At 34.0% G+C, this 23,211-nt stretch overlaps 3 protein-coding genes across 5 annotated transcripts; 1 reads left to right on the top strand and 2 right to left on the bottom strand.

The window, feature by feature from the left end:
* Positions 1 to 372: 372 nt before the first annotated feature.
* Positions 373 to 7,037, top strand: LOC112027485 (transcription factor bHLH92). Of its 3 annotated transcripts, XR_010630393.1 has the most exons (5): positions 373 to 799; positions 960 to 1,250; positions 1,829 to 1,927; positions 3,412 to 3,523; positions 4,688 to 7,037. XR_010630393.1 is itself a non-coding variant. In XM_024060147.2 (4 exons), the coding sequence occupies exons 1-3, from the start codon at positions 449 to 451 to the stop codon at positions 1,919 to 1,921; spliced, it is 735 nt and encodes a 244-aa protein (XP_023915915.1). In that variant the 5' UTR covers positions 373 to 448; the 3' UTR covers positions 1,922 to 1,927; positions 3,412 to 4,142. The 3 variants fall into 3 exon arrangements, 2 of the variants coding, with proteins under 2 accessions (XP_023915915.1, XP_023915914.1); XM_024060147.2 differs by lacking the exon at positions 4,688 to 7,037 and having other exon boundaries at positions 3,412 to 4,142; XM_024060146.2 differs by lacking the exons at positions 3,412 to 3,523; positions 4,688 to 7,037 and having other exon boundaries at positions 1,829 to 2,252.
* A 2,124-nt stretch (positions 7,038 to 9,161) lies between these two features.
* On the bottom strand, positions 9,162 to 12,893 carry LOC112027473 (small ribosomal subunit protein uS19x). The gene is made up of 4 exons (XM_024060137.2): positions 12,764 to 12,893; positions 12,540 to 12,688; positions 12,373 to 12,430; positions 9,162 to 9,616 (listed from the first exon to the last, which is right to left on the bottom strand). Exons 1-4 carry the CDS (start codon positions 12,764 to 12,766, stop codon positions 9,368 to 9,370), a joined length of 459 nt encoding a protein of 152 aa, XP_023915905.1. The 5' UTR covers positions 12,767 to 12,893; the 3' UTR covers positions 9,162 to 9,367.
* Positions 12,894 to 16,271: 3,378 nt separating this feature from the next.
* Positions 16,272 to 21,473, bottom strand: LOC112027484 (calmodulin calcium-dependent NAD kinase). Its single transcript, XM_024060145.2, has 9 exons — positions 21,192 to 21,473; positions 20,900 to 21,112; positions 20,526 to 20,749; positions 20,256 to 20,326; positions 18,757 to 18,984; positions 17,738 to 17,870; positions 17,268 to 17,605; positions 16,990 to 17,134; positions 16,272 to 16,744 (listed from the first exon to the last, which is right to left on the bottom strand). Exons 1-9 carry the CDS (start codon positions 21,199 to 21,201, stop codon positions 16,502 to 16,504), a joined length of 1,605 nt encoding a protein of 534 aa, XP_023915913.1. The 5' UTR covers positions 21,202 to 21,473; the 3' UTR covers positions 16,272 to 16,501.
* Positions 21,474 to 23,211: the final 1,738 nt, after the last annotated feature.

The following is a 23,211-nucleotide window of genomic DNA, read 5'->3' as shown; positions in this document are numbered from 1 at the left end:
CACTTGTCTAAGTCACTAGTATTGATTATTTTATTTCCAAGGAAAAAACAGAAATTTAATGGGAATAGGGTCCGCCAATTTGAGGATCCAAATGATGAGGCCTTACAATAGAAGCGTCGGTTTGAAATCATGTGGACAATATTTGCTTGCTAATGTGCAAATGTGGTTCCAATTCGATAGACTATTCTTAGTATTTTTGGATTGTCAAGCGCGGAGAAAAAGACCAATAAACTAAAACACCCACCTCTATTTTTTGACCGTGTCTAAATTCGCCTGGACCAGAACTGAAGTCCAAAACAACGTAATTGACCACGTGTTAATTGTGCATAAACGCGGTCTCTATAAATACAAATCCCAATTAAACAAGACCGTTGCAACCTACAACTGCCAGAACTGAAATTTGAACTACCCGGGAAAACAAAAACCCAGAGAAAAAAGAAGAAGAAGAATGATGGATTTGTTTTTCCCACAGGAATTGCAGTGTGACAATGACATCATCTGGTATGAGGCTTTTGAGGCTGTCCAGCCCCAGGTGAATCAAAGCGCTTTTGTGCCTTACAGAGACACGCCCAGAAATGAATTTGGGGCAGAGACTTCAGGTAATATGAAAAATTGTGTAAATATGAAGAAGAGAATGGTGGAATTCTTGAGGAGGAGTTGGCATCCGAGGAATGAAAATGAAATCCAAGAATACGAGAAAGAGAGGGGTTTTCGGCACATGATGAACGAGCGGATGAGGAGAGAGAGGCAGAAGCAAAATTACATGACCCTGCATTCCATGTTGCCCTTTGGAACCAAGGTGTGTTTTTGGATTTCTCTTTCTTCATTTCCAGTGAAATAAAGAGAATTCATTTTGTCATAGTTAGGAATTCATTTTTTCAGGATCGGGATCTACTCTGAAATCAAAATATGGTCATGTTGTTTAATTATGACACTTGTTATGGGATTTTTGTATGCAGAGTGATAAGAATTCCATTGTTCAAACGGCAGCGACAAAAATTCAAGTACTGCAGAAGTGTAGAGAAGAGTTGCAAAGACGAAACTTGGAGGCTGAGAAAAATTTGGCTGCGGTGGAAGGGGAAACAGTAGGAGGAGCTAAGATTAAACTAAAGGTGGCTAATCCAACATCTGGGGTTGATTCCATGGTGGAAGTTCTTAAATGCTTGAAACACTTGGGACTGAAGACCAGAACCATCCGATCAAATTTCACTGCTCAGGAGTTCTCAGCTGAATTGGAGATTGAATCAGAGGTAGCTCTCTCTCTCTCTCTCTCTCTCTCTCATGCTTTTGTTTTTTAAGGGCCAAAACGACATAGAGGATCAAGTGACCAAAATTTGTTGCTTTTCAAACCAATTTTAAAATATTTCACTATTATTGAGATAAAATCATTATAAAACTTAACTAAAAGTGATGTTATTTTAATTTCAACATGAATTGTCAACAATTATGAAAAATACTGTCTCTAATCTTATTCATTAATATGGAAGCAAGTGACTAAACTTTTAAGGCTTCCTAGATCAACCTAAAAACTCTCTTCGAATGTTCTCTTATCTCAACCTTTAGATAATAGCTATGTCTTTGTTTCTTCTTTTTTTCACTTTTGGAGGCCAATTGATTCCTATGTTTTAACGAAAGCTAGTGCTACAGTTATGCCGACGTTGAAAAGTTTCTGGGCTAGTAAGAAAAATTGTCTCATTCTGCCTTTGTCCTGACACAAAAGTTAAAAAATAAATAAATAAATAAATAAATAAGAAATAAACACACGTGAGATTTATCTAACCAGAGTTTATTAAATACTAATAATTGTCTCTTTCTATTATTTTGAAAGATCGAAGCTGCCAAAGTGGAAAAAGCCATACAAAGAGCACTATATGAAGTTGAGAGGAAACTTCTTCGCAAGTTCGACGAAGGTGGAATCTAAAGAAAGGTGGGGGCGCCCAAGCACTTTTCTTTTGCGGCAAAAGTTTTGCCCTCAATCATAGGAACACTTTTTTCGCTGAATCAATAATAGGAACACTTTAACTATTAAATCTATGTTGTATATATAATTATATGCTTTTTTTTTTTTTGGTTATAATCATCTATTAGCAACGTGACAGATTGACGGTCAATAGGTTTCTTATTGGTTTGAAAATTTTAACTTCTTTGTTGATTTTATGAATTTCAATTGACTAGCAGTTTAGACGACTCTTTTAACCCTTAAAGTTTACCCACTAGTCTATCTATTTGAGCAGGTGGAAACTTCTCCTTCTTTTCTTTTCTTTTTTTCTTTTTTTTTTTAGGTTGTTAAACGAGCACGAGGAAATTAGAGTAAAGATTACACTTGCGTACTAATTAATGTGGATTATTATAAGCTGAGCCATGTGACATGGACAACAAAATTGTAAAAGAATTTGAACACAGTTCCCTAATTAGGAATTGGTCAATTTGACCTGTAAGCCCAGCACCATCATTCAAAACTAACATGGGCTTTTGATGTTACAGTCTTAAGGAAATACTGCCCCAAAAAACCAACAAATAACCATTTAGGCCCGTTTGGTATGGCAACTCAAACATATGTTTTCAGTTTTTAAACAATATTACACGCATTTTCACAAACTTTTTCACTCAATTTCCACACATGTTTTCAAACTACAAAACACATATATTTTAAGTGCATGTACCAAATATCCCCTTATATTTTGGCATTTTGCAACTTGCTAAAATTTTGAAGTAACAACTAAATGTTTCTAAAACGAATATGAACAAACAAAAAAAAAACAAAACCAAACCGAATCTTGTGTAAAATGCTTCCATCTTGGGAAAAAAGAAATCTGATATTCCAAAAGCCCCCTTATTGCTTGACTAGAGAAAACATATTTCACAAAGAAAAATATTTACCTCCAAATTGATTTGGGATAAAATTCTTTCTACCCACTATTGAAAAAAACAATTTATGTATACTTTTAGAGAAAAAGTTTGGCTACAAACATGTTTGGAGCCAAACTTTTCCTACTTTTTGTTATATGACCTTTTTTGTTTGGTTAGAATTTGGGAGGATGAAAAAGTGAGAAGATAAAAAATATATATTTATATTTTCTTTTATGCATGTTTGGTAAGAGGATGGAAAAGTGCAATATAAAGAGTGAGCAATTGCATCAGTCCGGACAAATTTTTCCGTCTATTTTACACCAACAACCTACTTTTTCTATTTCATAAGACCACTTTTACAAAACACTCATATCAAAATATCTATTATACACTCTAATTTATTTAAATAATATTTATTATTATTTTATTTATATCTATCTCTTTCATTAATATATATTTATTTCCCATCCCAACCATCTCTCTATCAATTCTTCTCTACCTCTATTTCTCGCTAAACTCTCTTCCTCACTCATATCTCAAACCCAGAATTTATACATGCAGAAAATCTGGCAACAAGGCAAGGCAAATCCGACGACAATAGCAAGACAAAGTGGTAGTAGCTCTGGTGGCAACGACAGCGACAGGCCCAACTAATTTTTGTTGGGTTTTTCATGTGAGATTTTGTTGGATTTTTCATATGGGTTTTCCGTTGTGTTGGATTCATTTTTTTATTGATTTTGGTTTGGGTTGATTATAAGTTGGGTTTTCCAGTGGGTTTAGCTTGATTTGAGTTAGGTTTTCTAATGGTTTGTGGTTGGGATGAGTTTTTCTTCAGGTTTGGGTTGATTATGAGTTGGGTTTTCCAGTGGGTTTAGCTTGATTTTTGTTTGGCTTGGTTCGAAATGGGTTGCAGTGGTGATGGTTGGGTGGTGTTGAGTTGGTGGTTGGATGTTTGTCATCTTCTTCTTCTTTGCTCGATTTCTATGGCTGTTGGGAAAGAGAGGGTTCTTGCGTTGCTGTGGTTGTTGGGAAAGAGAGGGAGAACTTGAAAGGTGAGAGAAAAAAAAAAGAATAAATTATTGATGTGGCAAGTGTATATATACACATTTTTACACCCATTGATGTTGTGCAAGTTTAACTTTAACCTACCAATCCAATTTTTTTTCTTTTTTTAGTATGTAACTAATCAAATGTGTCCTTATTTAAAATCTTTAAATTGTAGGAATAATTTTCTTTATTTTTGTTCGATATTGGGGTCAAATGATTCCTTAATGCAAGCAAGGATGTTAAAAATTTTTTTTTTTTTTTTAAAGTATTCAACTCATCAAATGTGTCCTTATTTAAAATCTTTAAATTGTAGGAATTCTTTTCTTCTTCTTTTTTTTTTGGGGGGTGGGGGGCTGCTTTTGGGGTCAAACGATACCTTAATTCAAGAACGTTAGATTATTAGTTTTTAGGATCTGATTAGCAGGTGCTTTTAGGATATTTGTTAATAGACCATTTTTAAAAATGTTTTAATATCGGTTTTATGGGAAATATAAAACTATTAAAAATAAATTACTTTTATCTTTTCCGAAAATATTAAAATGGCTCTTAAATTAATATCCTTAAGGATTTGTTTAACTTTTCCTTAGTTTATATGAGTTTAAACTTAATGCAAACATAGAAATGAAAAGTTATGCAGCCATAAGCAACCACATTAGAGGTTGCAAAATACAAAAAGTTGTTAATTTTATACATTTTAACTAAAAAAATACTCACATCAGTGCTTGCAAAATTGTGCATATATAGCTGTGTATATCAATAATTTATTCTTTTTTTCTCTATCACCTTTCAGGTTCTCCCTCTCTTTCCCAACGGCTACAACAACCCAACAACCCTCTCTTTCCCAATGGCCACAGCAACCCAACAAAGAAGAAGAAGATGACAAATATCCAACCACCAACATAGCACCACCCAACCATCACCACCACAACCCATTTCAATGCAAACCAAGCCAAACAAAAATTAAGCTAAACCCACCGGAAAACCCAACTCATAATCAACCCAAACCTAGAGAAAAACTCATCCCAAACTGAAACCAAAATCAATAAAAATTGAATCCAACCCAACGGAAAACCCATATGAAAAATCCAACAAAAATCCCACATGAGAAACCTAATGAAAATCATTTAGATCTGCCGTCATTGCTATGGGTTTTGATTCTTGTGGTTCTTGTGGTGGAGATTGGTGCTTGTGGTGGATAAGTGATTTAACCATGAGAGGAAAAAGAAGAAGATGCTTGTGGAGGGAGGTGATCTGACCGTGACCTTGAAAGGAAGAAGGAGAAGTTATTGTGAAAGGAAGAAAAAGAAGTAGAAGAGGGACAAAAGATCGATCTGAAAGATGAGATAAGGAAAAAGAAAAAAAGATAAGTACAAAAGAAAAGATAAAAAGATAGGGAGAAAATAAAAATAAAAAATAATAATAAAAAATTTAAATAAATAAATAAATATATATATATATATTATTTAAATAGAAAGGATTGTAAAATAGATGAACTGATGTGGTTGCTTTGAAAAAGTGGCAGTATAAAATGATAAAGGTAGGTTCTTAGTGTAAAATAGATGGAAAAATTTGGTTGGACTGATGCAATTGCTATAGTAAGAGGAATTACATTAAGAGGAATAGTTTGCGGTGGATAAGTGATTTGACCATGAGAGGAAAAAGAAGAAGATGCTTGAGGAGGGAGGTGATCTGACCGTGATCTTGAAAGGAAGAAGGAGAAGTTACTGTGAAAGGAAGAAAAAGAAGTAAAAGATGGACAAAAGATTGGTCTGAAAGATGAGATAAGGACAAAGAAAAAAAAGATAAGTACAAAAGAAAAGATAAAAAGATAGGGACAAAATAAAAATAAAAAATAATAATAAAAAAATTTTTAAAAAAATATTATTATTTAAATAGAGAGAATTGTAAAATAGATGAACTGATGTGATTGCTTTGGAAAAGTGGCAGTGGAAAATGATAAAAGTAGGTTCTTAGTATAAAATAAATGGAAAAATTTGGCTGGACTGATGCAATTGCTATAGTAAGAGAAATTACATTAAGAGGAATAGTCCTAGATGCTACAATGCAATGCGCTTGAGACTCTAGACCGAGAACCATCTGGGCTTTGATCGTGCAAGTAACCCGAGGAAGAAGAAGTTCTGATTTTGGGTTCATCTGTTGCTTGGGTGAGATCATTATGCAATAATTATATTATATCAAACAAAGGCAAAAGCAACAAATTTATTGACCATTCTGTGAAGAAAACTGAGGGAAAAGTTAAGAGCTTTCTGGGTCATATTCAAAACCAACCCAACCAAAAAAAAAAGAGAGAGAAAATGTGACAGATACCCATTTGATTGATAAATTCAAAGGAAATAAGAAGATAGAAAAATACCCTCATCTTCATTTGTCCTCTGAGTAATCTGAGCTTTGATTTCCTTGAAAATAAGTGGCTCAAAAGTAGAGATATAATTGTCCATATCCTTGTAAGTGTCCTTAACTTCCTTGAGCCCAATAGCTCCATCCGCTACCTTTTCCTTGTCTTTGTTCTTGCAGGATTCCTTTAGGACGTGGAAATAGTCCCAACCCAAAACAATTCTGTAGAAACGGAGCATTGGTGATTCATCTTCAAGCTTGTCTCTGTCCACAGCCATGGCTGCCTTCAATTGAGAGAAAAACAAAAAGCGCGGGTTTTGTTCTGCCAAAAACAAAAGGGTTTATGGGGTTGAAGAGTTTAGATAGCCGAGGTTTTGAACTTTGAAGGCCATTGTTCTCTCTCTAATTGGATAGTTTTTTTTTTTTTTTTTTTTTAATGTAATTTTATTGCATTGCATTGTAGCATCTAGGATCTTAGTTTGGTGAGCAAGTTGGATGGGAGTGAGAAGTGTTTTGATCTGATTGGGCTTTTGTTTTTGATATATTATGTGTTAGAGTAACGGCTGAAAGAAAGGTGAGTTACAAATTAGTAACGGGGGGAATCACAAGTGAGTAAAGTGTCAAAATTGAAACTATAGGTAAGCAAGTCAAATTGGAGGCAAACCACATGTGAGTAAAGTGTAATTATCTCCATATTTAATTGGAGGCATATCAAACCTGCTGTAACAAGACTTGCTATATCAAATGTCTTTCACGCTAACTGTTTTGTTTGAGTTATTTAACAATATTATTGTTTAGGGATTTTGAATCATACAATTTTATAGGGTGGTATAATTGAGATTTAAGGCTATGTTGTTTGGGGCAATCAAGACCAAAATCGATTTCACGTGAGAGTTGAATTTTATATCGGATTATAGTGGTTTGTCTCTTACTTGGTTATTTTATGTATTCCATTGGTTTTGATATTGGATACTATCAAGCAAACTGTCAGCCTTCTGTTTTATATAAATTGAATGTAATATTCATGTCTAATTGTGAGAAATCGTGAAAACGCCTCTTTAATAGTGAGAAGCCCACTTGTAATGTCTTTCCCCCTACAGCTAGAGTTGTATAATGAAGTCGTCACTTATTTTATTTACAAATAAAAAAAATACAAAATACAAAAATTGAATTGAAGAATTAATAATTGAAGGTAAAATTACATGCTATAAAAATGATAAAGCTTTGGGTTCTAGTTACATTTTAATCGAAATATAAGACTTAAGTCCTAGTCAAATTCTATCAAAGTAAGAATTATATTGAATAAAGCACTAATCTAAAACCCTAGATCTAGATTCAAAGATTAAGTTACAAGGTGCAAAAAAGTTAGACACCCATTTCACCCAATAAAAACCAATCTTTTAGACTAGTAGTGACCAATTGCATACACACATTAATGTTGCATCAAAATCAAAATTGATCATGGCAAGTTTTTCCAAAATTCATGTCATGTATTGTCATTGGATTAAATTTCTAGATCTAAAATTATATTGGAGTAAGATTAATTCATAAATCAAATGATTGTTTTAGCATTGAAAAACAAAATTGAAATTTTTATTTTTACAAACAAATATTAAATTCTAAATCTCTTATACAATCATCGGAAACTTTATTAGTTGAACTAACTAAAACCCACCAATTGAGAGAACTTTGATATTTGAAAAGAGATTTAATTTTCAAAAGAAGTTTATCTCTAAGTGTATTAAATTTATCTCATAAAATTATAATAAGAAAATAACATAATGACACTACAAAATTTAAAGATTATAAAAAAGGAATGTTTTAACACAATCATTCTTTTTAATCCCAATTTTTTTTTTCATTCAAATTCATAAGATACTCGTACTCACTAGTATTTCAAGTTTTTCTTATGCCATTTTTTATGCTCAACTTTTTCTTACTTCCATTTTTTATGCTGTGGACCAAATATCATACTTTCAGCAAATAACGTATTTTCAACTTGCTGATAAAGAGCATTCTAAAATAAGTACTTTTTCAGTAATGTTAGGAATAATTTTTTTTTTTTTCTTTTTTTGAGAATCAATGTTAGGAATACTTTGAACTTGCTAATAAAGAGCATTCTAAAGCTAAATTTTTTTTTAGTAATGTTAATGCTAATTTTTTTTTTTTTTTTAGTAATGTCATTGTTTACTATATAAACTTTAAAAACTTTTTTTTTTTTGAAATAGCTACAATATGTAACCAACCGTAGCTCAAATCCTTTTCCCCCCAGACCCCAAGTACTTTGTGCATAAACTATATCAATTCAACTATAAGACCCTGGGCACTTAAAATTGAACAAAGAGAAAAACCTTTAAAAACTATTGTATGACCAACCACATTAAACATAAGTAAACATTTATTTGGTATGTTGTAACACTAATCACATTCATTGTCACCACAATTTATGATGAAAAATTGTTAAATGCCCGCAGTACTATAAATACATACTCATCTTACATGAAATGTCACAACTGTGAGTCTCACCATATATTTAATTAGCCAAACCCACAACTTTGAGAGTATTCTATAATTACGGATTCATGACCCATTTACAATCAAATTTTGTTATCTGCTTTTCAGAAAAAACCCACGCCACTCCAAACACACTTCAAGGTTGATTTTGTATTTGTCATTGTTCAGCAGAATTGCGTATTTGTGTCCATATAGAATCATCCATCTACCAATACAAAGGCTGCCAATACGGAATTCAATGCTTACCCTTATGGGTTCTACTTATGCTTAGGGCGTATAATAAAGGAATGAATAAGTAGGGAAATTATAGAAGTGGCAGGGAAACAAGAAACTAGATTTCAAAGCAGCAACATGCAAAATCTGGATCATTTAAAGCACACACTAGAGATGGAACATTGAAAGCACTCGAAAAGATTAAGTCAAATATAAAAACTATTCCCAAACATCAAATGCACCAACTTTCACACTATAAGCTGAAGTTCCATCTAAAGGGTTCAACAACATAGAAAGATTAAAATGTAGCTGGAGTAGCAAACAAAAATTTGACCGACATAGGATTCTTAGAAAATAACAAAGACTAAATATATAGGGCATATAACAATCACTTGAGAGGAATGAACCTTGATGAATGGGTGGCACCAATACCAGGTCTACCATGCTTGACAGGCTTGTAGGAGATTGAGAACTCAGCAAGGTAATGCCCAATCATTTCAGGCTTGATTTCAACTTGATTGAAGGTCTTACCATTGTAAACCCCAATAATGCTTCCAATCATTTCAGGAACAATGATCATATTTCGGAGGTGGGTGCGGACTGGTTCTGGCTTCTCACCAGGTGGAGCCTCCCTTTTCTGATCCAAAGCACCGTGAAATATATCACTTTAATATGAATTGAAATTGTCCAAGGCTCTAAACCATTAAAATTTCACAAAAAGCAGAAACACACTCCAAATAAATTCCACCAACCAGTCAACAGTGTGGTACAAGGAATATTTTAGGAAGAAAATTTTATAAAAAAAAGAAGCAGGTTAGGAAGATGATATAGCCAATTAGTTAAATTCAAGTGCAAGATGATATGCTAACACATTTCAAAAGGCATAACAAGCATAGCTGAATCTGTAGCCAATTTAAATCTTAACTGAACCAAGTCTGAAATTAAATCAGAGCAACTGTGAGAAACAGATAAGCACCAACCAATAAAAGATATGCTTAAAAAAGGCATGTCCGCGTAAAGCAAGTCTCCAAATTCTAAATATATATTTTTTATACATATAGAACTTAAATCATATGTAACTAGTGACATGCGCAAAGAAATTAGGTCTATCAAATGAATTCAAAATAGGATTAACGTGGTTTAGGCTCTATTCATTATTCCAACAATAGGTTTTAAACAAGCTTCTACTATAAATTAATTAATCTAACAGTAAGTTTTTACAACAATCTTTTGTAAATTAATTTATCTAACAATACGTTTTAAAACATGCCTATTAGATTAATAATTTAATGATAGATTTTTACAAAAACCTTTAATTAAAATTTTAAAATAAAATAAATAAATATATAATATAAGTAAATAAAATAAAAATAAATAAAATAAATAAAAAAACCCAGAGTCTCTCAGCTTAGCGCATTTTTCATGGCTTCAAGTGGTCCCCCTGCTAGCCTAGACTCTAATGGCCTGTTTGGATGTTTAAAAAATGAGGGGGAGTAGAGTAGAGGGAGGGAAAGTAATCTAATTACCTTATTTGGAAGTTTTTTAAGGAAGGAGGGGGAGGGGTTTGGAGGGGTTTCAACTCCCTCTAGCCCCCCATTTTTAATTCCTCCAAATTGAAGAGATTTGGAGGGAGAGTAGAGTACATAAACTATTGACCAAGTAAATTACCTAATTTACCCTTATTATATTAACAAAATTACACAAGGAAAAGAGCTAATTACTCCCTTTTCCCTTACTAATTTTAAAAACATCCAAACAAGATGGAGAGGAATCATTTTCCTCTACTCTCCTCCCCACTACTCCCCTCCCCTCTATTCCCCTTTACTCTCCTCCCTCTCTAAACTTCCAAACAAGCCATAAGGCAAGCACCTCAGTGGCACCTAGGTGAGTGCCCAGCTCAGCTTTGACTAAAATGGACTGGTAGATTACAGATATATTACATAAAATACAGCAGTAAGAATAGAGTTTAGTGCCCTTTTTTAGGATGTTTTTAGACTAAATCTATGTAACATTCCTGATATAGAGAGCAACATTTGAAATCATATATTGTATTGTAAAACATAGAAAGCCCACACCATATTCAGTCCTCCCCATCAACTTTTTCAAAAGGGAATACCCACTTTTTGTGTTCCACTACATACTCTATCAATCACAACTTGTCATGTTTTCATTTTACTTACCTTATAAAATAAACTAAGTTTAAAATGAAAATAATAATAATAATTAATTAACCACATGGGATACCATGATTAGTGAAGCATGACGTGGAACACAAAAAAGTAGTACAAAAGATTTGCATTCTTTAAAAGGGCACTGAAATTCAATTTCTTATGGTAAGAAACATGTAGAAAATGAGAACAGGCAATAGTCCAAGTCAGATATACAAATAATATGAATATAAATTTGTAATAGAGAGCAACTAAATTTTCTTGAGAAAAAAGCCAAGTCGGAATTTATAAATAATACAATAAAAACTCATCTTCGTTCAACTACCAGGTTGCTAGTCACTGATAATGAGTTAATGAGAACTAAGATTTACAGCCACTAATTCAACAGTGTTACATTCACAAACTCAATAACTTGTAATTGAATTTTGTCCAAGTTGAAAAGGCCAATCATTCCCAATGCCTTGCACTTTATACAGACTGCTATAGGCTAATATTCACTTGCAATTATGGAAATTCCTTCTATCAAACCTCAAACAGCTATTTTTTCCTTCCAAGAGAACTCGCAAAATCAAATGCACACTAAATCACAACCCACAAAGGTGGGTATAACCAAATCATATGGACCAACATACTAAATTTCAAGTCCTTAAAGTGACAACATACTGTACAAGAAAACTTAACAGATCATCACGAGCAACCAGAAAACATACAGGGTCCAATATCCTCTGATCAACAACAAAGTTTCTCCCTGCTCCACACTTCCATTTCGGAAGTCCAATTGACCTTCTTGCTCTCCATACAAGTACATTAAAACAAACTCCAACAACTCATCCCATGGTGTAACTCTACAATCTCATAACCACATCTATATAAATATATCAAGGTGACCCCTATTCATCAAATACAAGTCACTGCAACTATTACCATCCCCAGATAAAACTCCCTCCTGCTACTATAATACATAAAAAGACGAATACCACTTCAAGTTACAAACAAAACTAGACAAACAGTGTAGTCATTTCCACTTACCAAAGTGAGAGAGTATGATAACCCTCTCACCATTCCACGCCAAATCAATCAATTAACAACATATAATAAATAAATAAATAAAAACCCACAAGACCATTTTCCAATTCCTAAATTTTAACAAAGAACAAAAAATCAATCACAAACAGCACATTCATTATCAAATAAAAAACCATTCAAATTGTTAAGACGCAATTACCGCCTTGCGAAGCTTCTTGATGAGAGCCATAGGCTTACGCTTCAAACCCCTCTGAAACCTGACATTATCAACACCACACAACAAAAACAAAATCAGACCCATTTGATTGTTTAACATTCTCATATAAAACCTAAAAAATGCAAACAACAAGTACAAACCAACCGTACCTTCTACGAGCACGGGCTTGGAAGAGCTTGACGAGCTCATCGGTAGACATGTCGAGAAGAGCATCCAAATCGACTCCTCTGAAGCTGAACTTCTTGAACGTCCTCTTCTTCGGCACTCCCGCCGCCGCCACATCGGTCTCAACGTCCGCCTGAAACACCCACACACATACAAAGAGTAAGAAAGCGAGTCACACAGAGAGAGAGATTTTTGGGGGCGAGCTCACCATTGTTGAATCAGAGAAACCCTAGTTGGAGGTGATGCTTCTTTGGCTTGGATCTCTGGCCGCTAGGGTTTTTCGAGGGATTGGAGGATTTTGCAAATGGTAAAAATATATTATATATATATAGGGTGGTGTGGGAGTTTAGCCCTAGATTTGAGTAATGTTTGCAGATAAGGACCTGTATATTTTATTATGTTTGTTTAAAGTCTGATACTTTGCAAAATTATAGAATAGGACGCACTTTTCAGCGACATTCCCCTAGTACCCTAGTGGTGATGTTTGTTTGTAGAGTTATGCTATCCTGTGCTAGCCGCAAACTGGCTGAGTCAGATGGATTCGGGTTTAACTCTGCCGATATGAATCATACCGGGTGTTTGGGTTAGAAATAATTTGGGTTAAAACAAATTCCAAATTATTAAGATCAGTAGAGATCAATAAATATGGTAAAATGTTTAAAATTTTAAATCCCAATTTTTTTTAATATTAAAATTTTACACACATAAGTTAATAAATCATATAATTAATAATATCTTATCACAAATTTTAGTGTGTATATTAAGAATGACAAAAAATTGTAGACTAATGATGGGATTTCCAAATACTTTATGATATAAATTTTATGGATGGTGTAACATTGTATAGATAGGTGGACGAATTACCTTCTCAAAAAAAACACACACACGCGCGCATATATATGGGTGGACAAATTTAAAAATCAATAAGAAAATCAATATGGGTGAGCGGCGAGCGCTAAAGTCGCAAAGCTAGCTATTTTTGAATGGAGAGAAATGTGGGCATGAGTTTGCATTTTTTGAAAATGATGCACTCATCTTGGCTATGTGTTTTTTTTTTTTTTTTTTTTTTTTTTGAAAATGATGCACTCATCTTGGCTATGTGTTTTTTTTTTTTTTTTTTTTTAATGTTTTGCCATGCATCAAATTTTGATTCGTATGTTCTTGCATTAATGAGTGATAAACAAGAGTAAGCAAGAGTTAGGCGAAGGAGGAAAATGTGATTTTGTTATTGTTATTGTGGACATCTCTATTTTGGAACTATTGAAACTGTCGATTTTTTTAAATTAATTTACACTTGGTGAAGAGAAGGTAATACAAAAGACATTTTATAGTTCCTACTTTTTATAATAGTATGAAGGTTTTGTATAAAGGTTTCGTACAATCCTTTCACATAAAGACTAAAACTTGCTTGAAAATTGAAATAATGATCTTTTGTATGATTTAATCATTAGGCAAGGCATGTTCATTGATCTGGTTTATTTTCAATAAGGAGAATGATCGTTTTTGGAGTTGTTGAATTTGGAAGTCCATGACAACAACTATTAAATGTAATTCAATATACATTATATGTTAAGTACATATTTGAGATTTAAGAACATATGTTTATCCAAACACACAAAAAGTTCCTCTATGTATTCATTCAACTCCTTGTAGCTCAGCAGATAAAAGCTATCCCTCTATGTGCATCAGCTCAACCTGATTTTCTCTGCTGGTCATGAGGAAAAAATGGAGTTTACTCGGTGAAATCAGGTTATAAGCTTATATGTGAAGATTCAAGAAGTGAAGAAGCCTCGGGTTCAACCAGAAATGGAGTTTCGGGCTTGTGGTATGGGATTTGGAAACTCAAGGTGCTTGGTAAGATTAAACATTTTTTGTGGAAGGCATGCGCAAATAGTTCACCAACCAAAGTTAACTTGATGAAACGAAAAATTCTAGCAGACCCTCTATGTCATCTTTGTAGCAGAATTCCTGAGGATAATAAACATGCCTTGTGGGATTGTGAAGCGGTGAAAAGTGTGTGGTGTAAAGATTTCAGCTAGGTAAATTAATTCGAAGCAACTCATGTCACATTTCTAGATTTAGTTGATCGGCTCATATCAAAACCAAGAGTTACCGAGCTGTTTGCAACTACGGCATGGTTCATTTGGACACACCAAAACAAAACCAAGTTGATGGAAAAGACTTTACCTCTAGGAAGCATTGCAAAAGCTGCAAAAAATTTTCTACAACAATTTCGGTCATGCCAAGAGGAACACAGCAGGGGAAGACAGATTCAACGATGCAAGTGCTGCCACCAAAACCGGGTGATTATAAAAGCAAACTTCAACAGAGTGATGTTCAACGAGAGTGATGAAGCCGGGATTGGTATCGTGGTTAGGGACTCTACGGGTTAGGTTCCAGCAGCAATGGCTGAAAAAATTCGAAAACTATATAATGTGGAGAGCTTGGAGATGATAGGAACCAGACGTGCGGTGATTTTTTCTTCGAAAATTGGCCTACAATAGCGCTAATTTGAAGGTGATTCAGAAATTGGTATCAAGGCTCTTCAAACGGTGATATGTTTTCCTCATCCTTTGGCCATTTAGTCAGGGATAACTTAATTCTTGTAACCTCGTTCCAAAGTTTTTCTTTATCTTATATTGTTAAACAAGGCAATGCTGTTGCACATGCTTTAGCTTAAAAAGCAAAACTTTCTTTTCTTAACTTTCTTTTCCTTTATTAGTTTGGATGGAATCTGTTCCTTCAAATATAGAGGCTTTTGTTTCTATGGATTCTTCAGTTTCTTAATAATATTTTCGGGCTTGGTCCTGTTTCTCAAAAAAAAAAAAAAAAAAAAAATCCTCAGCAATCAGCATAGTACACCCATCATAGGCTCTCATGTGGTTGCAAGAACAATAAGCTCATTTTGCAATCATAGGGCCCAAAATAAGGGCACGAAAGGCCCCTTTTCATTTTATGCCTTCCAAGCACAACTCCCACACTTTTTTTCTCATTTTTGTTTGGATTTTTCATGCGGCCTTGAACCACATGATGAAAACAATTTCGAGCTCAAACTTGATTTGGTAACTTTATTGCTTTCCAACTCAGAAGTGGCAAATCAAGTGAGGTTGGAACAAAAACCCGCACAACTTACATACATGGACACCCTATGCAAAACCCATTTCATCTGGTCATGAGTGAGTGGGCCTTTCACAGTTTTTGGGCCATGATACATCAAATCTATTTTCTTCGACTTTTCTGTTTTAGGACATAAGAAAAGTAGACCCAAACTCATGATTTCGGGTTCACCATTAGAATTGAGTTTTTTTTTTTTTTTTTTTTTTTTTTTTTTTTTTTTTGAGAAGAGAATTGAGTTGAGAACCAAACAACTATTGCTAAAGGATATTTAAAGTGTGTTTGGATCGTAATTATAAACCATTTTATGTTCTTTCTACTATTTGTAAGTCTCACGTGAATATCTCAACAATAAGCTAAGTAAACTGTTGCTCTTTCTCAAAAAAAAAAAAAAAAAAAAAGGAAAAAAAGAAAGAAAGAGAGTAAACTGTTGCTAGATAGGCATCCACTTGTCAATCTGGGGTCGATTACATCTCTTCAATGGTCACTCATTGGCAATGGATGAAACTGTAAGAGATGGAGAGGTCCCCCTGCTCCGATTAAAAAATAAAAAGGAAAATTTGAATTGCACCATTCCATTTCCATTTTTCACGAAACAAAAAGAACGAAATTGCATGGGCACTCTTGGATTAACATATAATATTCCAGCTTGGATGCATTTACAAATAAAGTTCCACATTCATTAAGGTGATTTTCTTTACAATGGAGGCTCGTTTTTACCGTTGTTTAAATAGCTGTTTTCAGTTTTAAACAACATTATAAATATTTTTACATACTTTTTCATGCACACATATTTCTAATAAATACAAATAATATTACTAGAAATCTCTTATCAAACGGGTCCTAGATTTTCAATTCTTTGAATACATGCCCTTAGCTCCTGTTGAAGGCTTGCCCTTGAGGGTGACAAAACGATGTCTTTCCAAATTGATCCGGGCTCAGATATTCGGCTTGAGTCTGTGTAAAGCTCGTATAAGGATTGGGCTTCAGCATTCAAATTGCTTACTGCTGTCAAACAGTTAATTTTCTCGGGATCAATTAGCGGCTTGTTGTCCCCATCTTTCCGTGCTATCAACTGCACATTTATCAAATTAATTGACTCTATGAATAAGTATGAACTCAAGCTTTCATGCAATGGTAACCAATACAACAAATCTATTTGGATTTTTAATCACGTTGTTCATTCAAAGTCTTTTAAACAAGTCATGTAGTAGTAACTGGTAAATGAGTTTACATACACTTGAATGATCATTTGAAACTGAATCATGATGTAGAAAATTAGAACTTTTGTTTTAAAATGAAGTTGAATGATCATTTTACCTTAGGTGCACCACCCATAGAATTGGTGCAAAAGAGCCTCGCATTATCAACGAGTTGGCAGTATCTTAGAAAAGCACTAGCAAATCTCTTGTGGGAATTCAACTGAGAATTAACTCTCACTGCCCTTCCCATTAGTATAGCTCTCCTGTACAAGTTTCCCAAAATGAAGAAGAAAAAAAAATTCCTTTGAGATCTAAAAGAAGCTATGGTATTTGAATTAACATAGTACAATAATGTTTTCAATAATAACAAAACAATGTCAAGAGTTTTTATTTTACCTGATGCCTCTAACAACAGCTAAATAAGGATCACAAATCATCCCAACCAACTCTATTCTATAAGGTTTTCTCTTGGGGGCTTCTCCATTTTCTTTTGGTTGCTCTTCTTCTTCTCCTTCTTTTACCATCTCCCAGTAGTTTTCAGTAATGGTGCCATCCTCTGCAACCTTGTAACCTACCCCCATTCGGTAACGACATTTGTGAATGGCACGAGCCATAGCAACTGTTTGCTCAACAAAGGGCTCCCATGATAGAGTGCCATCCATGATCACATCCCGTCCTTCGTTAAGTGCAGTTACTAGTAGCGATGATGCAGCATCAGTGGAAGATTGGTGCACCTGATTCAATTTTAAGCTCAATTTTTTGGCTGACATAGTTAGTTGATTCACATAATACAACCAAAATGGTTAAATATTGTTCAATTCAAAAGATACTCTTTTTATAGAGTTCCAAGAGACAGGGAGATGTACAAGTTCAGCAGTATGAAGCATTTCCTGGTGATGACCTGTAGAACGACTTAGAGCTCTGTAAATAACGTCAGACTCTTTGAAAGCATCTGCCTCTACTAACACGGCATTTGCTTTTGCTTCGGACCAGAATGGTCTGCCAAATGCATATGCAGCCTTGTCAGAATTATTATGATTAAAAGATTAAATTTGATTATTTCTAAACTTAAACTTTGGGACAAACTATACTAATTTAATTATTATGGTATTAGAGCAATTGATCTTACGTTTGTCCTCTTTGCATCAATTACCGCTAATCCACCACTTCATTGCTTTGTTCTTACTGATTTTTTTTGAAACGATTTGTTTCCCAAGATATTTAATGTTTGTTTCCCCATCAAAAAAGGTCACACAAATATTTTTAGGCTAAATTATAAATTATAACATACTTTATTTTCCATTCATTTTTAGTGTAGTCCTTCCATCCACTTCCATTCAAAAAAAAAAAAAAACTATTAATCCATTAAAACAGCATTGGTTTGAAAAGGGAAAAAAATACTAATACTAACAACAAGATTTTAGACAAAACTAGACAAAAAGACCAAATTGAAAATAAATTAAAATTAAAGTACTGAAATGAAGAAAATGAAATTTCAATGATTAAATTGAAAACGTGTCAAAGTTGGAAGTAATTATTTAGTATCAAGGGAGTATAACAACGTGATACCTCATTCTCTCACATAATAGTAGATCCCATTTTTATAATTCATAGTGAGATTCATCATTTATGTGAGAAAAAGAAACATATGTCATTATTACAAGAGAATCTAATAATTTTTCCCAAGTCAAAGAGTAATTTATAATTTAGCAAATATTTTATTTCGGTCTGTGTTTAGAAAGGGTGGGATCACATTTTGTGCAATATACATAACAATGTAGCATTTGAGTGAGGTTTTAGCAAAACTTTCTAGCAATAGTATTCCCAACAATAATGATTATGAGTGTATGTGAAGATAATGGTATAAGAGAGTGCAGGATTTTACTCTTCAAGAATCTCTTTTAGGACTGTGCTCTTGCCAGCTCCCATGCCACCACCCATGAGAAGTAGCACCGGACTCCTCTTACTGTGAGCCATCGGCGCCATAACCTCGGTAATTTCTGAGTCAACACCCTTAGGTGCACTGCCGTTTATTGCTTTCATCTCCTCCACCAATGTAGTGAACACCCTTGCCACCTTCAAATTCTTTGTCACCCTCTCAAATCTCTGTTTCCTATATCAGACCAATTAAGACGAAATAAAACTAATAATGAGTAGAAAGGCAATGTTGAAGATGTCTTAGGAAAAGAAATTGTGTTGTATATGTTAGGCCCATGAGTTGTGGGCATCAATGTTTTTAATTAAAAAATTTTAAATACAATTGTACAATCTTTACAATTATTAAGTTATCGTTTGATACTATATGTTGTAAAATAATACATATGCTAGATACCCAAGATATAACTTTCAGAAACAATAATTTATAGTAGTATCTAAAGTAATTCCATTCAATATTGAATTTTGTACATACAATTATTTCTAACACTTAAAGAGGCTAAATAAAATTTTGCGTCTCATGCTAATATTTGCATTTGAAAACACCTACCGAATGCAGATAATTAAAGGCCAAATACCTAGCTTCATGCTTGGTCTGTTTGAAGTTTAGATGGTATATGACTGTAAATTATTTCATGTACAACGTTTATAATTTTTTGTTTTTTGGAATAACATGTATGTGTGTGTATATATATATTTGATTGATAGAATAACGTATAGGTTATTATGTTATGTTATATATCATTAAAATATTTTTGTTTTCCCTTTCGCACATAAATATAGGTTTTTTTTTTTTTTAATATTTACTATTTAGCTAATATGGGTTTCCAGATGTGGTTGGAAGACCTTCCTGCATATATTGGTTGTAACTAGGGAAAGGGAAGAGAAAGGGAAAGAGACAAGAAAATATTTCCTTTTCATGTGTTTGGAATTGGATAAAAAACGAAATGGCAGAAAAAAGTGTGAAAATTCTATCTTTTTATTTGTTTGGTTTGAAGCGAAAGGAAAAATCCAAGCTTTTAGTGGTCATTGAAAGTATAAAGTAGTGGACCCCAGAAAAAATATTTCTATCCTTTCTTGCCATTTCCGCCCAAATTGGGCTGATACTAAAATTGTGAGCCCATGAAAAAAGCATCACTCCACCTCATTAAATTTTCTTTTTCCTTGGACAACCAAACAGAAATGATCTACAGTTTTTTAATGACAAGTAGCTCTCATGGAGAAATTATTAGGTCTTTCCTAATCATGAAACGATATTATTTAAGTAAATATATAAATTAACTTCTTAATCAGTAAAAGAATACAAAAAATCAATAAATAACGTCATCCCGCATAAATAACAGTATTTTATTCAGCAGTGTGGTCCTTACAGGAAGAAAAAAATGATCATTATCTTAAACTTAAAGTCGTCACCTTGTGTTTCTCAAAAAAAATCAAAAAAGTCGTCACCTTGTAGCTGCCAACACCAAATCCTTGAGATTTGCTTTTCGCTCACAGTCTGCAGACTCCTCATTCAAAACCTGCCATTCAAAGGAAAAATATGAAGAAGTTAAACTAAGAAAATATATAGATGAAAAAAAAGGAGGACATTAGTAAACTACAAAACTTCAAACATGGAAAAGAGAAAAGACCCAATCTTTGTTTCTCAATTCTTTTTTTTCTTTTTCTTTTTGAATTTTTGGTTTAGCATTAAGCTTTTAGTTTAATTGGAACCGGTACCTGACTAATCATTAGAGAAGCATGACCCCAATGAAAAGCAAAATAACTGAGGATACATGTTTCAAACTCTCCAATCAACTTCCTGTAGAGAGATTTTGCTTCTGGTTCATTAGAAAAATAATCATAGATGGAATTTTCACAACCTTCGGATTTCCTCAAATAATCGTAAGCTAACTTGCAAAGTTGGGGACATTCACTTGCATCTGAAAACCCCATTTGCCTAGCTGCACCATTTAAAAAAAAAAAATTAGCTTTCCAGATCTTAAAAGTCGACAGTATTTTTTCTTCCGAAACCATAAGTATAAGTTGACATTAACATGTTGGGTTTTTTTAGATGGGTGTTTTTGACAAAGAAAATTGGAAGGCACAATTACCAACATAGTGGGAGAATCTTTCAAGCTTTCCAACACGGCCGGATTTTGTCCTCTCTAGCCGTGGAATGTTAGTTTGGTCTCTCACTGCAGTTACAGTCCCAGTTACAGCCTTAGACTTCCTCTGTTGGTAAAAAAGTGTGGCTGCAGCTGCTACAAATCCGAGGAAGGAGGCAAAAAGGATTTGTGTGATAATGAATTTACCATGAGCATCACCTGAAGAGAGTTTTGAGTGAGACTTTGTAACAACAATTTTAGAGAGAGAGAGAGAGAGAGAGAGAGAGATGTGGCTTACCTTGCTTCATGTTGTTGAAACTCAAAGGACGATTTCACATCCAAAAAAAGAGGAAATACACAGGAGGATTGCACCAGCTGAAGTTTTAACTTTTGCTCGGCTTCTTCATCTATGGCTCAAGATTGGACTTTATTAAAAGAAAATTGGTTGAGTTCCATCAATGGTTATGGAGAATATATGCTGGTGACTTTGCGCGCCAGTTGTTACTTTTTATTATTATTATTATTGCCTTTTCGGACCAGAAAGTAAAGATATCATGATGTGAAGAAATCAATTCGATGGATGCCTGACCTGACAAACTGCATTGCTCAGCTAAAAATAAGATCAACTGCATTCGAAATTGACCAATGCAGGTGTCATTGTCGCATAATTTGTACCCAATTTGATTATGCGTTGAGCTGTGGTTGGTAAAGAATTGATAGTAAATCCATCTAGAAACAACTTTCCACCTATTATAATTCACCGTATAAACAAGTTATGACATAAATTATGCCACAAATTATAACACCAGCTTAAGTAAAACCGAATTCATTCAATTTTAATTATGGCTCACATGGCAATATCGAAAATACGAGTATTAAGTTATATTGTATTTAATTTAATTGTACAGCTGTCTGTTGCCATGTCACTAATTAGTTAACAAGTTTGTGAAACCCTTTGGAGAAACAAGTGATATTATACTATTGAAGACTAAATTATGGCAGTTACTTCGAGGAATGAAATCATTTTAAGCACATATGGGTTTGTTATGGAGTCTTCAAATGCTACTGTTTTTGCGGTTAGCTGGATTTGGAAGGCAAATTTGGTGCCAAAAGTTAGATTGTTTCTCTAGTTGTGTGCCTACAATAGTATCGGTGTTAAAGTTTGTCTAGGAAGAAGAGGAGTGGTTTAAGATGAAGTGTGTCCTGTTTGCTGTAATAGTGGTGAGACTATCTTGCATGCCTTGAGGGATTGCTCCCATTTCAAACATGTGTGGAATTAGCTAGGGGTCACAGCCTCTAATCATGAGTTTTGGCATGCTAATTTGTTGGATTGGCTGTCACTAAATGTAAGGAAGAATGATAAGCTGCATGGTTCGGGTATCCCATGGAAAATTGTGTTTCCCTTTGCTCTTTGGAACATTTGGAAGAGTAGAAATGATATCGTTTTCAATAGGAAAGGTTGGAGTCCTAAATTGGCAATGGATATTGTGTATCAAGCTAAGGAGTATCTTCATTGTGTGGCTGCACCAAGATTGTAAACACAAAGAGTCTTAAGGCACATTTGGTGGGAGAGACCTAAGCAAGGATGGAGGAAGTTGAACACAGATGGGGCATGCAGTGAGCTTCACAGCCTGGCTGGTTGTGGGGGAGTGGTAAGGAATAAGGATGAGTAGTGGGTAGCTGGGTTTAGCAAGCGTATTGGGATCACTAGTAGCTTTGCCACTAAGCTGTAGGGATTGAATGAGGGCCTCAAGTTGTGCTGCAACTTAAATATTCGCTATCTTGAAATTGAAATGGATGCCAAGTCCATTGTTAAGGTATTTCAAAATGCAGATTATGTTAACTATGTTATATCCCCTATTTTAGACGAATGTAGGCAATTGATTACATGGTTCCACCATGTTCGTATTTATCAAGATTGCAACTCACATCAGGAAGAAAGAAAAGGAATACAACAGAAGAAGATTAAACTGAAGAAGCCTAAACTGAAGAAGTGAGCAAAACGACATCAGTATAAATGTATTTGTAGAATTAGTGTGTTAAGCTACATGTAGTTTATCATGTCTTTAGATCAATTAAGCTCACACGTGGAGTAACTAACTATCTCACGTGCCATAACTACCTCCGTGTATTTAGGAGATATTTTTCTTAGCTTTCTGGAGCTCTCTGTTTTAGTATTTAGTCACAGAGTTTGTATAGATCATTTCATTAATGAGAAATCAATCTTTTTCTTCAACTTGAATTCTCTCTCTTGTATTTTCTGTTTCTTCCTAGAGATTCTTGTAATTCTTCATATGGTATCAGAGCTTGAGCCTTTA

Source organism: Quercus suber, unplaced genomic scaffold (assembly GCF_002906115.3).
Source record: "Quercus suber isolate HL8 unplaced genomic scaffold, Cork oak 2.0 scaffold_152, whole genome shotgun sequence".
NCBI lineage: Eukaryota > Viridiplantae > Streptophyta > Magnoliopsida > Fagales > Fagaceae > Quercus > Quercus suber.
This window is presented reverse-complemented; position numbering and strand designations above follow the sequence as displayed.

Excerpts from the sequence above, each read along its gene's own strand:
- LOC112027484 (XM_024060145.2), bottom strand. Across the intron at positions 17,871-18,756 it reads CTAAAAGAGATTCTTGAAGA|ACCATTCTGGTCCGAAGCAA; the intron begins GTAAAATCCTGC and ends TGCATTTGGCAG. Across the intron at positions 17,606-17,737 it reads TGCTTCATACTGCTGAACTT|GTGCACCAATCTTCCACTGA; the intron begins GTACATCTCCCT and ends AAATTGAATCAG.
- LOC112027485 (XM_024060147.2), top strand. The coding sequence starts at position 449 with ATGATGGATTTGTTTTTCCCACAGGAATTGCAGTGTGACAATGACATC. Across the intron at positions 800-959 it reads TGTTGCCCTTTGGAACCAAG|AGTGATAAGAATTCCATTGT; the intron begins GTGTGTTTTTGG and ends TTTTGTATGCAG. Across the intron at positions 1,251-1,828 it reads AATTGGAGATTGAATCAGAG|ATCGAAGCTGCCAAAGTGGA; the intron begins GTAGCTCTCTCT and ends TTATTTTGAAAG.
- LOC112027473 (XM_024060137.2), bottom strand. Across the intron at positions 12,431-12,539 it reads CAAGCCCGTGCTCGTAGAAG|GTTTCAGAGGGGTTTGAAGC; the intron begins GTACGGTTGGTT and ends TGATAATGTCAG. Across the intron at positions 9,617-12,372 it reads TCAAGAAGCTTCGCAAGGCG|AAAAGGGAGGCTCCACCTGG; the intron begins GTAATTGCGTCT and ends GCTTTGGATCAG.